We start from the raw sequence: 14176 nt of genomic DNA, 5'->3' as shown, positions 1-14176 counted from the left end.
TTCACTTACTGTTGTCCAATCTTTAGGCCCTTGGGGTATTTCTCATCCACTTACACCAGCTTTTCTGCATCATGTTTTGGCTAGAAAATAGCATGGGACATTCTGCCTCCCAACTTATATAACTTTGTGTGGGGTGCAATAGTTCCCGGGGGGGATGCAATTACTTTGTTGGGACAACCTTTTTACCACAGCTGTTTCTTGTCTGCTAAAAAAATACTGTACATAGCAGAGGCAGAGAACTAGAAGCACTGTTTAAAACTCCTCAGATGACAATGTCATAAAATTCCTACCTTATGAGACTAGTTCTCTGTGAATTCTGCTATAAAACGTTACTCAGGGATGCTAAAAGACCTTGCCTGCTAGTAAGAAGGTTTATAATAATTTAAGAGTGCCTTCGATATTGACTGATTCTAGATGGGGAGATTGATATTGTATCACTGTAACACAATACTGGTTTGCTGAAAATGTAAATAGCAACAAAGGAGATTTTACTTTGTGTTTAATCATGGTTTGTTGTTGTTAACTCCCTTTGTGTCGATCTTGACCCATGGCAACCCTGCTGATGAGACATCTCCAAGACTCCTGTCCTCCACTGCTCTTCCTAACTCCTGAAAACTCATCATCTTTTTAATAGAGTCCATCTATCTAGCATACAGCCTTCTTCTCTCTTTCTACTTCCATCCACCTATACTAGCATTATTGTTTTTTTTCCAGTGATTCATGCCTTCTCAAGATGTGTCCAAAGTACACCATCCTAAGTTTTGTCATCTTGGTTTCTATGGGGGTTTCTGGCTTGATCTGCTCTAGGACTCATCTGTTTGTCTTTTTGGCTGTGCATGAAATCTAAGCATTCTTCTCCAGCACCACATCTCAAATGAATGGATTTTCTTCCTATCTTCTTTCTTAATTGTCCAGTTCTCACATCCATACATAGTAATAGGGAACAATGGCATGTATGATCCCCTCCCCATTCTTAATCATGGTACCTATGTATTTCCATTACCACATGTAAAAAGACAAATTTCAAAGTCAGAGATAAAAGTTTTATTTTTTTAATTTTTCTTTTTAAAATAAAGGTGGTAATAATAATAATAATAATAATATTAGGCTGCAATCCTATTCACGTGGAGCAGTAAGCCTTGTAAAATTCATTAGGACTTTATTCAGGGTAAAAATGGATGTAACTGAGTTACATGCCTCTCTAAAGAGCTTTCCAAATATATACCTTCTACAGACATACAACAATCAATAATTACATCATGGATCCAAACAGATATAGTTAACTTTCCTTTCAGAAACTACTACTCTGTTCTGGTATGAGTGGAGGTAATATTTTTATATGAAATACAATTTAGAAATTAAAAATCAAAGCAAAATAGTTTCCACTATACATAGTGCCACATGCCCCCAATAGCACCTTAATGGTCATCCTGTATCCTCCAATAGCACTGATTACTGTATAAATGAGCCAGTGTGGTATAGTGGTTTGAGCATTAAATTACGTCTCTCAAGATCAGGGTTTGATTCCCCGCTCAGGCATTGAAACTACATGACCTTAGGCAAGGCACACACTCTTAGCTCTAGAAAAAAAAATTATAGGTTCACCTTAAGGTGACCATAAGTCAGAAAGTACTTGAAAACACACAACATCAACAGACCTTATAATTACAGCACAGATACTTTGCTTCTGTAGAACACAGGTGACTACTGTTGGGAGTGGCTAAGCATTCATAACCATAACCAATGGTGTCTATAAGTGAAATAGCTGAGCAAGGGAGCCCTAATGATTAATGACAATCCACACAAATGTATTGGCATGCAATATCAAAATGCCAGTAATCTACAAATCAACGAAATTGGGCTAGTCGGTGAAGTAATCCTGGTTCCAACCTTGCCAAGACTGGAAAAGAGGGCATGTTTTAAAAAAATGCTATTCATGGAAATTTATGCTTCTTTTCCCTTCCAGTGCACAGTGACCTGTGGCCAAGGCCTGAGGTACCGAGTGGTTCTGTGCATTGATCACAGAGGGATGCATACGGGTGGCTGCAGTCCTAAAACAAAGCCTCACATCAAAGAAGAGTGCATAATTCCTACTCCATGCTACAAGCCCAAAGGTAAATCATGGAGCCACAGTATCATTAATAATGAAAATTATATTTCCTCCCTTAAAATAAATACCTTTTATGCTAATCTGGTAGGGCAATATCATCAGTATGCAGTGTGATTTAGAAGCTCTTGGGCTTCATTTGTCAACCCAGGAGTGTCTGCTGGGCTTTATAAAAATAGCTTTCATTGTATACCTTCATGTTGCAAGCAGACTGAGCATAGAAAAAATTTACATGGGCCATTAGCTGAATATAGGTGGGACTGAATAACCGTTTCTCCATAACAGACTGTATTTATGGGAAGAAGATGGAAAGTAGGAACTGAATTGTTACTACCTTCAAAGAATGGGTGGTAGTGATTTTGTAATGAGGAATATTTTCCTTTCTCGACGTAGCATGGGCATTTTCTTCTGGCTTTAGGTAACAAAGTGTCAGAATTGAATTTGGACAAACAATTTTCATCAGAATTGTGAGCACAGAAGGAAACAGTTAAAGGAAATCTTCCCTGCATATTGTGATTTCAGTCCCAGCTGGAGGCCCTGTTGCTTACTATGTATCATTTGAAAGAGATTGAAATATTTAGCTTGAGAAGAGATGCTTAAAAAGTGATATAATAGCAATCTTCAAATATTTGAATGCATGCCACATAGATAATGGAACAGATTTATTCTCTGTTGCTCCAGATGGCAGGGCCCAAACCAGTGAGTTAAAATGATGAGAAGGTGAATTAAAATTAAACACGGAAAGTGGTGGTTTCTCAGTCTATTAGAGGTAATTAAGCAGAACACATTAGCCTATCAGGATGTTATACCAGCAGATCTGCTTTAGCAGAGGGTTGGATTAAATGACTGTTAGGACACCCTTCGTCCCTGTGATTCTGTGAATTGTTGGTGCTCTTACATAGCAACAACCTGGCTATTGCCTACTGTGTTTGTATGCTAGAACCAGGACTACAGAGGCTTAACCGAGTGCCTTCTTTGTGGTGGTATCCACATGGAGACAGGCTCCCCAGGTGACTCATTTGGTGCCCACCATGTTGAAGACCTTTTTATTTTTCTAGTTCTTTTAAACATGAGATGTTATCACTGAATGATTTGTGTTGATCTTTTTACCTGGTGATATTATTGTTTTGATTTTAATGTTGTATTTTTATATCCTTTATTTTGTATTCTTTAAACTACACTGGGGGAAATATTTTTGTTTCTTAGGAGCTGTGTGTACAGACTTAAAAATAAATAATATTTCTTTATTGAGCAAATAAATAAATAAACTATTCAAATTCCTTCAAATAAATTTTCAAATTCTGGCTGAATCAAGAAACTGAGTGGCATTCTGAATTTCAGATACGGATTCATAACCCAGAATTATGAATCCGTAACTGTTCTCTATTCACTAAATCTACATAGTCACGAATGTTGCCCAATTTCCACAATCATGAATGCCCCTCAGAATTACTTTGTATGGCAGCAACTGCACTGAGAAACTGTGGTCTGTTTAGCTGCTGACTGTGGCTCAGGAGGAGGACATTTCTACCTTCTCTGCTAGGAGGCGAGGCTGAATAATCAGAAGCAGGGCCCACATCACAATTCTTTGATGCAACCTCACTTACTGGTATGTTGACGGGATGAAAACATCTTCTTCCTGTGCCCAGATTGCCAGCTGAACAGACCTCCATCTCTCCGTATGTCTGCCACCTGGTAAAATAAGTTGGGGGTGAGTTGGGCCCAGAGACATTCCTTAGTTACATGTATACAACTAAGTAGGCAATGTAGAGTCAGGTTATAGAATTGTTAGAATTGTAATTGATTGTTCAAAAATGTTGATAAAACTAATGCATAAATTCTATTGGTAGGCCTGACTTGAACAGACCCATTGAATCTGTTAGGTTTATCTATGAGTTGACTCACCATTCAATAAATGGGTCTACTTTAGATGGGACTAACCAACAGATTGCTGGCCATGTAAAAAAAGATAATTGAGCCAAATGTATGAATTTTTAAAATTATATGGTATTAATTTTTTGCTTTCTTGCATGGTAATTCAGTATCTATTATTAGAAGAAACACTGAGGTCTTAAAGAAGCATTATGGCCTTTGTTGCTTATATAGATTAGGTGTAAATCCCTATAGTGGATCCACTTTTATTAGGGATGTGCTTATTTATCAAGTCTACAACCATGGGATTCCTCCCAAGTGCACCTCCTTGTTGCTGATTCCGTCAGGTATTTATATTGTTGTAGCTGTTGCTTTTATGGCAGAGGTGTAAATTTTGCATTTGTTCAGAAGATATTAAATTGCAAGTCACACCATCCCTCACCTTTTGCTTGTGCTATCTAAGTCTACAAAGATGCACAGTTTCTACCCCTGTTTAACTCGGTCACTTTCTTTGCTTATATTGTTTAAATGTGAACATATTTCCAGTTATATGTCACATATGAATGTGAATTGTATGACTGTATGAATCTCTGACATGCAGATTCCAGTGCCCAAATTGCATCTGTCCCATGAAATGCTGAAAGTGTGGACTAAGTCTGCATCTACACTTCAAAACTAATGCAGTTTGACACTGCTTTAACTGCCATGGCTCAATGCTCAATGGCTCTGGGATTTGTAGTTTTGTGAAATATTTAGCCTTCTCCCTCAGAGAGCTCTGGTTCTGCAACAAACTACAGGTCACAGGATTCCACTGGATGGATCAACGACAGTTAAAACAGTGCCAAACTGCATTAAGTCTGCAGTGTGGCAGCAACCTAAGACAACCTAAGACAAACCCATTGGAGTCAAGGTAACTTCACAAATCTCTTCCCCTCATGGAATGCAAGTTGATATTTATTTATTTTGCATTTTCAATACTCAAACCCATGCACAAAAGCAAGACTCCTCTGTAAGATGATAGGCCGGTGATTTTCACTTGAAACTGCATCTTTTTGAATTCTACTTTGGATTATTCTCCAACTTTTTATTGGTTTTTGATGGAAAGGAATGTACAAGAAAATCCCTTAATCAAAATAGATGAAACACTATGCTCATCATCTGCAACTGTTAGAGCTTTTTGCTGTCAGTGATGAAACTGCTTAAAACATGTCTTAGCAATTAGACTTGTAAATTAAGCCGATGTTTACTTTCAAATAAGTACTCATGTTTCTGCTGGTAAAGTCCTCCAGGTATCACACAATTCTATTGTCATCTTTTTGCCTAATTTATTTATTCATTTATTAAGCATTTATATCCTGCCCTATATCCAAGAATGTCAGGTCAGTGTACAAGTAAAATCAATTAAAAGTTTCAAAACAATCTTAAATTTTAAAACAATAAAAATAATTTAAACAGATTAAAGGCATAGTAACCAATTTAATAGGTGACAACATGTTTTAAAAGTTTAAATGGTTTAAAACCATGTGCTTGTAAATTTTGAAATAAATCAATTAGGCCCCAAAGGCTTTGTTAAAAAGCCATGACTTTCTATGGGCTTTTTCTCCCATGTTTTTTCAGACTCCAAAATATGTCTCTGTTTTTGTGTGTTCTGTACCCATTTCTTTATGAAAGAATGAAAGAAATAAAATATTTCAGCCTATATCCTCTCTAGAGGTAATTTCTTCAAAAGTAAGATCAGATGGCTTTTACCACATGAAGGAGTATTCCTTCGAAATGCAGGTTCAACATCTTGTCTGTTTTAATGTTCAGTACACATGATGGGTTCCATATGGATGGTGGACTCTAGAGTCACATTGGCCTGTTACAGACAGCCAAAATAAAGCTGCTTCGAGTCACAGTATATTGTGAGCTCTTTTGGTACGTCATTTTGGGAATTTTGATGGGTAGACAATAATTTGTTGTTGCTGTTGTTAACTGCCCTCAAGTCAACATTAATTCATGGTGATGCTGTGGATTAAACATCTTCAAAAATCCCTACCCTCCACTGTTTTGCTCATCTGGCATGTGGTCTTCCTCTCTTTCTGCTGCCCTCTACCTTTCCTAGTGTTTTTGCCTTTTTCAGTTATTCATACCTTCTCATTATGTGGCCAAAGTATGACAACATCAGTGTAGTGATCCTGGCATCCAAGGAGAGCTTGGGCTTAATCTCTTCTAGAAGCTATTTGTTTGTCTTCTTGCCCACTATGGTATTTTCAGAACTCCTATCCAGCACTACATCTCAAAAAAGTTGATTTTCTTGTCAACTTTCTTCATTGTCCAGCTCTCACTGTACATGATGATGGGGAATACAATGACTTGAACAATTCTCACTTTGGTGTTCAGTATTATATCTTTACACTTTAGGATCCTGGTCAGTTCCTTCACAGCTGCCTTTCTGATTCCTATTATATTCTAATTTCTTGGCTGCAGTCTCCATTTTGATCAATACTTGATTCAATATATGAGAATTTCTTGATTATTTCAATTTACTTGTTATCTAGGATGAATTCATATAGATCTTCTGTGGTCATTATTTTTCTTTTCTTAATATTCAGCATTAATCCTACCTTGTCACTTTCCTCCTTGACCTTCTTCACTAATTGCTCCAGGTCTTCGTTGGTTTCTGCTAGTAGTAGTGTGTTGTCTGCATATTGTAGGTTCTCAATGTTCCTTCCTCCTAGCTTCGCTTCTCCTGCCTCTAAGCCTGTTCTGCATACAATATTTTCTGCATACATGTTGAATAGGTAGAGTGATAGTATGCAGCCTTACTGACCGCTTTTTCTAATAGGAACTGTCCTGTTTCTCCATATTTAGTTCTGATGGCAGCCTCTTATTTTGAATACAGGTTACTCATGTTTTATTAATACTTTTAATAATAATAGTAATAATAATAATAATAATAATAATAATAATAATAATAATAATAAGTAGTTGTTAAATGTCATTGAGTTTCATGGGTCTTATTTAGGGCCATTGCAGTTTCCCAGTGCTCGGGCAGTGCACTGTTCAGACAGTGCATGCTGCAGGAGTGCCATGGAGCCACACAGCTGACCACATGTGGGCCAGCTTTCTGGCGCTGCAGCGGTGCAACGTTGACACACTGCACACTGCAGCAGTGCTGGGAAGTCACTGCTTTTCAGGAAACGCCGGCTTTTTTCCGGCACAAAAAGGAGTAGTGGATAAAAGCTGCTGCTTTTTACGCTGGAAAAAACCCAGAATGGAGTTGCATCACCTGCCCCTTTGGGGTGGTCTGTTTCACCCCTTACTCATAAATACATAGACTTATAGGCCTAAATTTAATCATTAGTTCTATAAGGCAGATCCATGGAGTCAATGGAATTTATCTACACATTGATTTTCTGTTCAGCAATATTACTAATAGAGCAGAGGATTTTGGCCATAGTCCACCAACGTGTTAGACAAACTATTGCTCAAGTGTCTCAAAAAAAAAAAAAAAAGAATGTCAAATGAAAAGCTGTGCTGTAATAATAATAATAATAATAATTTTATTTATATAGCGCTATTCCTTTTTAGATCATATGCTGTAGGTTGGAAAGGATGTTTTTAAAAAAAAAAAAAGTAAGTGGTCAAAAATGTGTTTCCTGAGTGTCAGGAAACCTGGCAAGGAGAAACTTGGAATAGTGAGGATCTTCGCAGTTTGAGAATTAGATTGCTGCCACAGTGCAGAATTAATGCAGTTTGACACTTCTTTAACACTCATGGTTTCACCCTACGGAATCCTGGAAATTGTAGTTTGTTGTGGCACCAAAGTTGTGTGATAAAGACTAGTTCATGAAACTACAAATCTCAGAATTCCATAGCACTGAGCCTTGGCAGTTAAAGCAGTGTCAAACTGCACAATTTCTGCAGTGCAGATGCAGCCTTATTCTGCACAAAATTGGCATATGGATTTCAGTGCAGAAAATGCAATTTTCTCCTCAAAAAAACTTTGTGAAAAATTTCATTTTGAATATTTTCTCAGTTATAGCATATTCTGCACAGGAAGCAGCATTTTCTGCACAGATCATTAGGTACTACGTAGTACTGTAACTTTGATGGTACTTATTGGATTCCAGCCATGCAATCTCAAACTCCATTTACCAGTAAACAGCCTCTGGGATTGATAAGGATGTATTCCTTTGTCAATTAAGAGTGGCTGCCTGAAGTTTCCATCCCCTCCCATGAGCAAGATAGGCAGAAAAAGAATTCCATCACAAATCCTCATTGCACCAGAGATCGCCCATGCAAGAGGAGGTGGGAATGTCAGGCAGCCATTTCTCAATCAACAGGGGAAAGAACTCCTGTCAATCCCACCATCTGCCTCTTGGGAAATGAGATTTGGGGGACTTTCATGGGCCTTACATAGCCACTAGTTTATGGGCTATGCAGCGACCATGAAAGTTCCTCCAAATCCCTCTTAATAAGCAGCTGCTGGGAATGATGGGGGTTTGTTTCCCTGTTGTGTTATATATTTTAAAAAATATTTTCAACCCATGTTGAAAACCAGAGGCTATGTAGGAATCATAAATGCATAGTATGATGCAGGTCCAAAGGTAGGCAACCAAAATGGTGAAGGGTCTGGAAACCATGCCTTATGAGGAAAGACTTAGGTGGGTTACAAACCGCCATAAAGTACGCGTTCCGCGCGTACTAGGGTTAGGAAAGGCCGTATTAGGGTTAGGAAGGTTCTTACCTTCCTGACGGCCCTTCCTCCCAGTACGTGCGGAGCGCGTACTTTTTCGCGGCGCCCATCCACATGGGCGCCGCCATTTTGACGTACTGGGCGCTGTGCGTCCAGACGTGTCGCGGTGGAAGTGACGTCGCGAGGGCGCACTCCACCCCTCGCGGCGCCACTTCCGCGTTCCAAAAAGGAGCGGCATTTCGCCGCTCCTTTTTTGCTGCGCGGGGAAGCCTCGCGGTCTGGCAGCTGGGGCTTCCCTACGCAGCAAATGGCAGCGGCGGGAAAACGGCCCCTTGAGGGCCGTTTGTAACCCGCCATAGTGAGCTAGGTATATTTAGCCTGGAGAAGAGACAGTTAGGAGGTGATATGATAGCCCTGTTTAAATATTTGAAGAGTTGTCAAATTGAGGATGAAGCAACCTTGTTTTCTGCTGTCCCAGAGAATAGAACCCAAAACAGTGGATTCAAACTACAGGAAAAGAGATTTCACAATGTTCACAAACATTAGGAGGAATTCTTGACAGTAAGAGCTGTCCGACAATGGATCACACTCCCAAAGAGAGTGATAAAACCTCCTTCCAAACCCCAGTGGATGCCAAGGGCCCACTGTATATCCCTGTTGTGGAGGCCTATGTGTTGGTGGGAAGGAAGATCTCAGTAGGTGATAACTTGTTCTTTGTTTGCTTAATATCCTGCCATTCTCCAGGATTAGACCCAATAACATGCAGTAGTCAGAGCCTAGCAAATGTTGCAACATCCTGTGAATATTCTGTGAGATCTGAAGAAATAAGTGGCTTCCAGTGCTGAATTTATATCACCCTGTGATTGATTCTTCATGCATTTGTTTATCACAGTTCTTTTTCTCTGTCCTTTAAAGGCCAGGCCCTAACATATTCAGTTCTAGATGAATCCAAATCTAGGTTCATTTAAAACTGTTGTTTGGCTTTCAAAGTTAGTATTTCATAAAATATTTTTAATGTATATACTTGGTACCAATCTAAGAGTGGGAGAAAAAAATATGTACCAGCACTGTTTTATATCATAAATGACAGGGAAAGTATTCAGCTCATTCTCTGAATTCACATAGTTGATAAACTGATAAGCTCTGACTGGAAAGGCATCACTGAACTATTTTAGTATTTGTCTGTCTCTTGAAATATCACTAATCGCATCTGGATATTCTTCTATGTCATAATAAGCCATCAAATTGAAGTTTCATGTAATGTTTTTCAGATTGTAAAAGTTCAAAATGTACACTAGGTTCTTTTTCTTCATTTCTTTTTTTTAACCTTTGATCCATCAATGCAGGACTATAAAGGCTAACATAAATTTGAGGTCATTTTATGCATTACAAAGAGTAGTGAAGAGAATAACACAAAGAATTTTAAAAATGTAGCCTTGGAAGGGATCTCAAGGATTTTCTGGTCCAGTTCCGACAACTGAAAATAATCCACAATTAAAATTTAGCTGACAGATGGCCAGTTTATCAACTATGTGAATTCAACTCTTTTTAAAATCCTCCAACAAACTAGAACCCATTTCCTCCCAAAGTAGACCATTTCACTGTTGAACAGTTCTTACCTACTGAGAAATTATTCCTAATGCTTAATGGAAATCTCGTATGTCATTTGAATTCATTGACTTGTTTTAGACTGGAGCAGTAGTTTACACACTTATAATTTCTGCCACTATTTATAACAAGTGAAAAGAGTTAATGCACATCTCCCACATAGGAAAATGTATGAACTCCTGCATTGTAGCAGAGGAATTCTACAGAACAGATAGAGACTGTATTCATATGCTCACATCTTGGTTTGGAAAAACATTTTGGCTGTGCTTCCTTCTTCTTTTGCCCACACACAAACACAAAACAAAAACCAGAAGTTCTATAGTGAACAGTATTTTTTTTTTCATTTGAATTAGGAAATTGTGAATAACAGCTTCAGAATAAGTCAGGATAGTAAACTATGGGCCTGAACAGACAGGCCAAAATAAAGCTGCTTCAGGTCACTTTGGAGGTATGCTGTTTAAATGACATACGCATCTTAAGAGGCCAGAAGCTGTGCCAAAATTGCACTCCTGTCCTTAGGACTGAAACATGGCTTTGGCGTGGCTTCTGGATTCTTAGGACGCATGCATCATTTAAACAGCATACCTCCAAAGTGACCCGAAGCAGCTTTATTTTGGCCTATCTGTTTAGGGCCCTATGTTTTGAAGCTTGTTTAATAACATAGCGTGTTCCAGAGCTATTCCAGCTGCTTCATTCAAGGTTATCTCATAGGCCCACAAAGTTCTCAACTGTTTGGGATCAGGGAGTCCATTCACATTACCCAAATATAATGCTATATTTCATGTTAACTGCCAAGGCAACATCCCATGGTATGCTGGGACTGGCAGTTTACCGGGGGTATTTATAATTCTCTGTCAGTGAACACTAGTGGCTCACCAGACTACAGGCTCCAGGAGCCCATAGGAAATTGCCATGGCAATTAAAGTAGAATATAATATTACATTTGTGTAATGTGAATGGGCCCTAGGACACATAGCAGGCCACTTTCTTCTATGCATGCTCATTGATCTCTACCATCTGTACTCTAGTCTTAATTGGTCATTCCACGACCAGAAGAATGGCATCACCTAAAATCATAAAGGCAGGCTTTTATGCGGATGATTACAAATTTGGTAATCTGAGGCTCAGAAAATGTATTGAGTGTTAAATGCCTCTTAAAATACATTGCCTTGCATGGTTCACAATTATTATTTACTTTGCTCTGTCTGCTTATTAGCTGTCGATTTCTTTTTAATCGTGTATTATTTCAAGCTGGTATAAACTATGTTGTGTTTTCATGTTGTATTATATAATGTAGACCACTTAGAGATGTTATTGCATAAAGTGGTATATAAATACCATCACTTAAACATTTTTTTAAAAAAAAAGAGTGATTCAAAGACTTCCAATCTGTTGGTTCTTACTATGAAAGACAGAGCAAAGAGTCTTCATGTGTACTACCAAAGGGTCAGTCGTATCTCAGCTTTGAAGTCATGGTTATAACCACCTGAACTTTCCCAGTGGCTTACAACAACCAAGTCCAGTGGTCACTGAAATGTGTGTGCACTATACACACTACCTGTTGTTTGATGTTTTGCTCCTGCCAGATGTTTTAGTTGCGAGAAATAAATGAGCACAGAAATAACTCAGGTGGATTACATTACGAAAAGTGTGCTTCACATTACTATTGTGCATTTCATCTTTTCTCATAATTATTTCTACAGAAAAGCTTCCCATTGAAGCGAAACTACCATGGTACAAGCAAGCCCAGGAATTAGAAGAAGGAACCATGGTATCAGAAGAACCAACGTAAGTCTTCCAAACATAATTTACTGTAATTGCATCAACTTGGATCTTGTTCGAAGCAGTTCATTAAAGCAGAGCACAGGGAAATTTCTTTTTTGGACTACAACCCTCCACAATCTGCTGGTCACTGTGGCCACTAGAAATTCTAGAGGAACATAGTCCAAAAAGAATTTTTCCCAACTTTTATAGTTGATAGATTTCTTACAATCTGGAATAGATTTCAATCCCATTGAAGTTGGGATATTTTTGTATACCTCATAGTCCAACATGAAAATGTTTCTGGCTCTCTTATGAACATTTAAATCCTAATCAATGTGGTATAGCTATTGGACAAGGTAAGCCGATTTTCTAAAGGCTTATTTTATGACCTACAATGCCTGTAACATATGAGGTTTTTAATCAAGTCATGCTGTTTTTCACTCATGGTTTTGTGATGGTGTTTGTTTATTTTGTTTCAAGTAAACTAGTGAATAAGAGCTGGTTCAAATATTCACTCAATACACTATTACAGAGTCCTGGCCTGACTATGTGCTTGACACGTTGCATCAGTTTGAAATCATTCACATATCAAAATGAGTTCACAGGGCAGGCTTGCTAAGAGCCAACCTTGATAATACATTCACAATGAGGATACTAATTCTAACCCATCTTGGTGGTAGTATTATTTTTAATCAGTTTATAAGATAGTACATTGTATTATAGGTTTCCCTGAATTGTCATATTGGGATTTGAAAATCTCAGTCTCTCTCGTTGTGTTTCTCCAAATCTGTGTTTCCTACTTTTACTGAATTTTCCCTAGCGTCATCATTTATTTATACATTTCACTTTCTCCAGTCAATAAAGCATGTTTGTGTGTATTTTTTCCAATTGCATAGACTTTTAGCAATTCACATTGTAAAATGTGCAAGTAGTTTGGTGTGTAATTTACTTCTCCAAAATGCTATGTAAGCTTCACAGTTTTGCAGATTTTTGAGGTGAGTTGCATTTCTTTGCATCTCAGAAACTGTGAACTCCTCTGTTTGCCCCCTCAAGACTTCATTTCAACAACAAAAAAAGCTTGACTTACTCACAATTACCATCTTGAACAACTATCATTCCATATATTTAGACTGTGAGTAGTATCACTTACACAAACAAAGCTGGCACCGCTCTGGCAAAAGGGGAGATTCAGCAGGCTTGTGGGAATTCCAAGGTTTGTAGAAGTATAACACATCTCAAGGGGGAAATATCTTGGGGGAAGAGCACTAGCAACCCAAGGAGGCCTAGGTATGTTCAGTTCCAAAGAATGCTGATTGAGTGTTGTGGGGGGAAGGAGGAAATGAAAAGTAGAGAGGAGGGTGAATGGAATGGACTGAGCAGCAACATTTTCTTTAAGGTCCCACTTGTGTCCAATAATGCATTATTCATTCCAGAAAATGTCTCCAAGCCAAGCATTTAAAAGCTTTCCTCCTTGAAATAGGAAATATTGCTTTGAAAAGATTAATTCTAGGGTCTATTATATATGACTAGATTATGTAGATTCCAAACTGGGATGCAATCCAGAAAACAGCCTTTACAGTGCCCTTGTGATGTGAATCTGGAGACTACAACTGCTGTCAGCATTGATGACTAGCCAGTGGGGTGAGTTGTGGTGCAAAACTACATGAACTGTAGACCATGAGCCACGTGAAACCCGTGGAGCCCAGTTTTGTGACTTCTGAAGCCCCCCACCAGCTCCCCCCAAAACCCAACCTCCCAAATTGTCAAAACATTGGCCCCAAACCAGATAAAAATACTCCACCCCAACAAACCCTATTGAGCGCTGTAGCCCCCCCACCAAATATTTCCCATTTTATTTTATTTGTTTGTTGCCTTTCTCCCAAAAGGGACCCAAGGTGTTTCACACAAAAAAATTAAAACATTACAATAAAATTTAAAACACGGAAAATCATCCAAAAACATTATTAAAATATATTAAAAAAACCACATTCTCCTCTACTGTCCATCTGAAAATGGTGACAGGAAGTAAGATGAGATCAGTTCTTATCATCGTTTTCACAGAGATTGGAGAATAAAACAGGGACACTTGGTTTTATTGTGTTTGAGGATATGGCCTGCATGGGGTATACTGGCTTCTGGATCTT

General features: G+C 38.4%; 1 protein-coding gene across 1 annotated transcript in view; it reads left to right on the top strand.

Moving 5' to 3' along the window:
- Window positions 1-14176, top strand: part of ADAMTSL1 (ADAMTS like 1) — a 628141-nt gene that overhangs the window by 468066 nt on the left and 145899 nt on the right. The window contains exons 13-14 of the mRNA XM_042452391.1: window positions 1967-2114; window positions 11972-12056. Of these exons, the coding sequence (XP_042308325.1) occupies window positions 1967-2114; window positions 11972-12056 (233 nt within the window). The remainder of the gene's footprint in view (window positions 1-1966; window positions 2115-11971; window positions 12057-14176) is intronic.

This window comes from Sceloporus undulatus, chromosome 2, assembly GCF_019175285.1.
Source record: "Sceloporus undulatus isolate JIND9_A2432 ecotype Alabama chromosome 2, SceUnd_v1.1, whole genome shotgun sequence".
Classification (NCBI taxonomy): Eukaryota; Metazoa; Chordata; class Lepidosauria; order Squamata; family Phrynosomatidae; genus Sceloporus; species Sceloporus undulatus.
The sequence above is the reverse complement of the archived record's forward strand: the minus strand, read 5'-3'. Positions and strand labels throughout refer to the sequence as shown.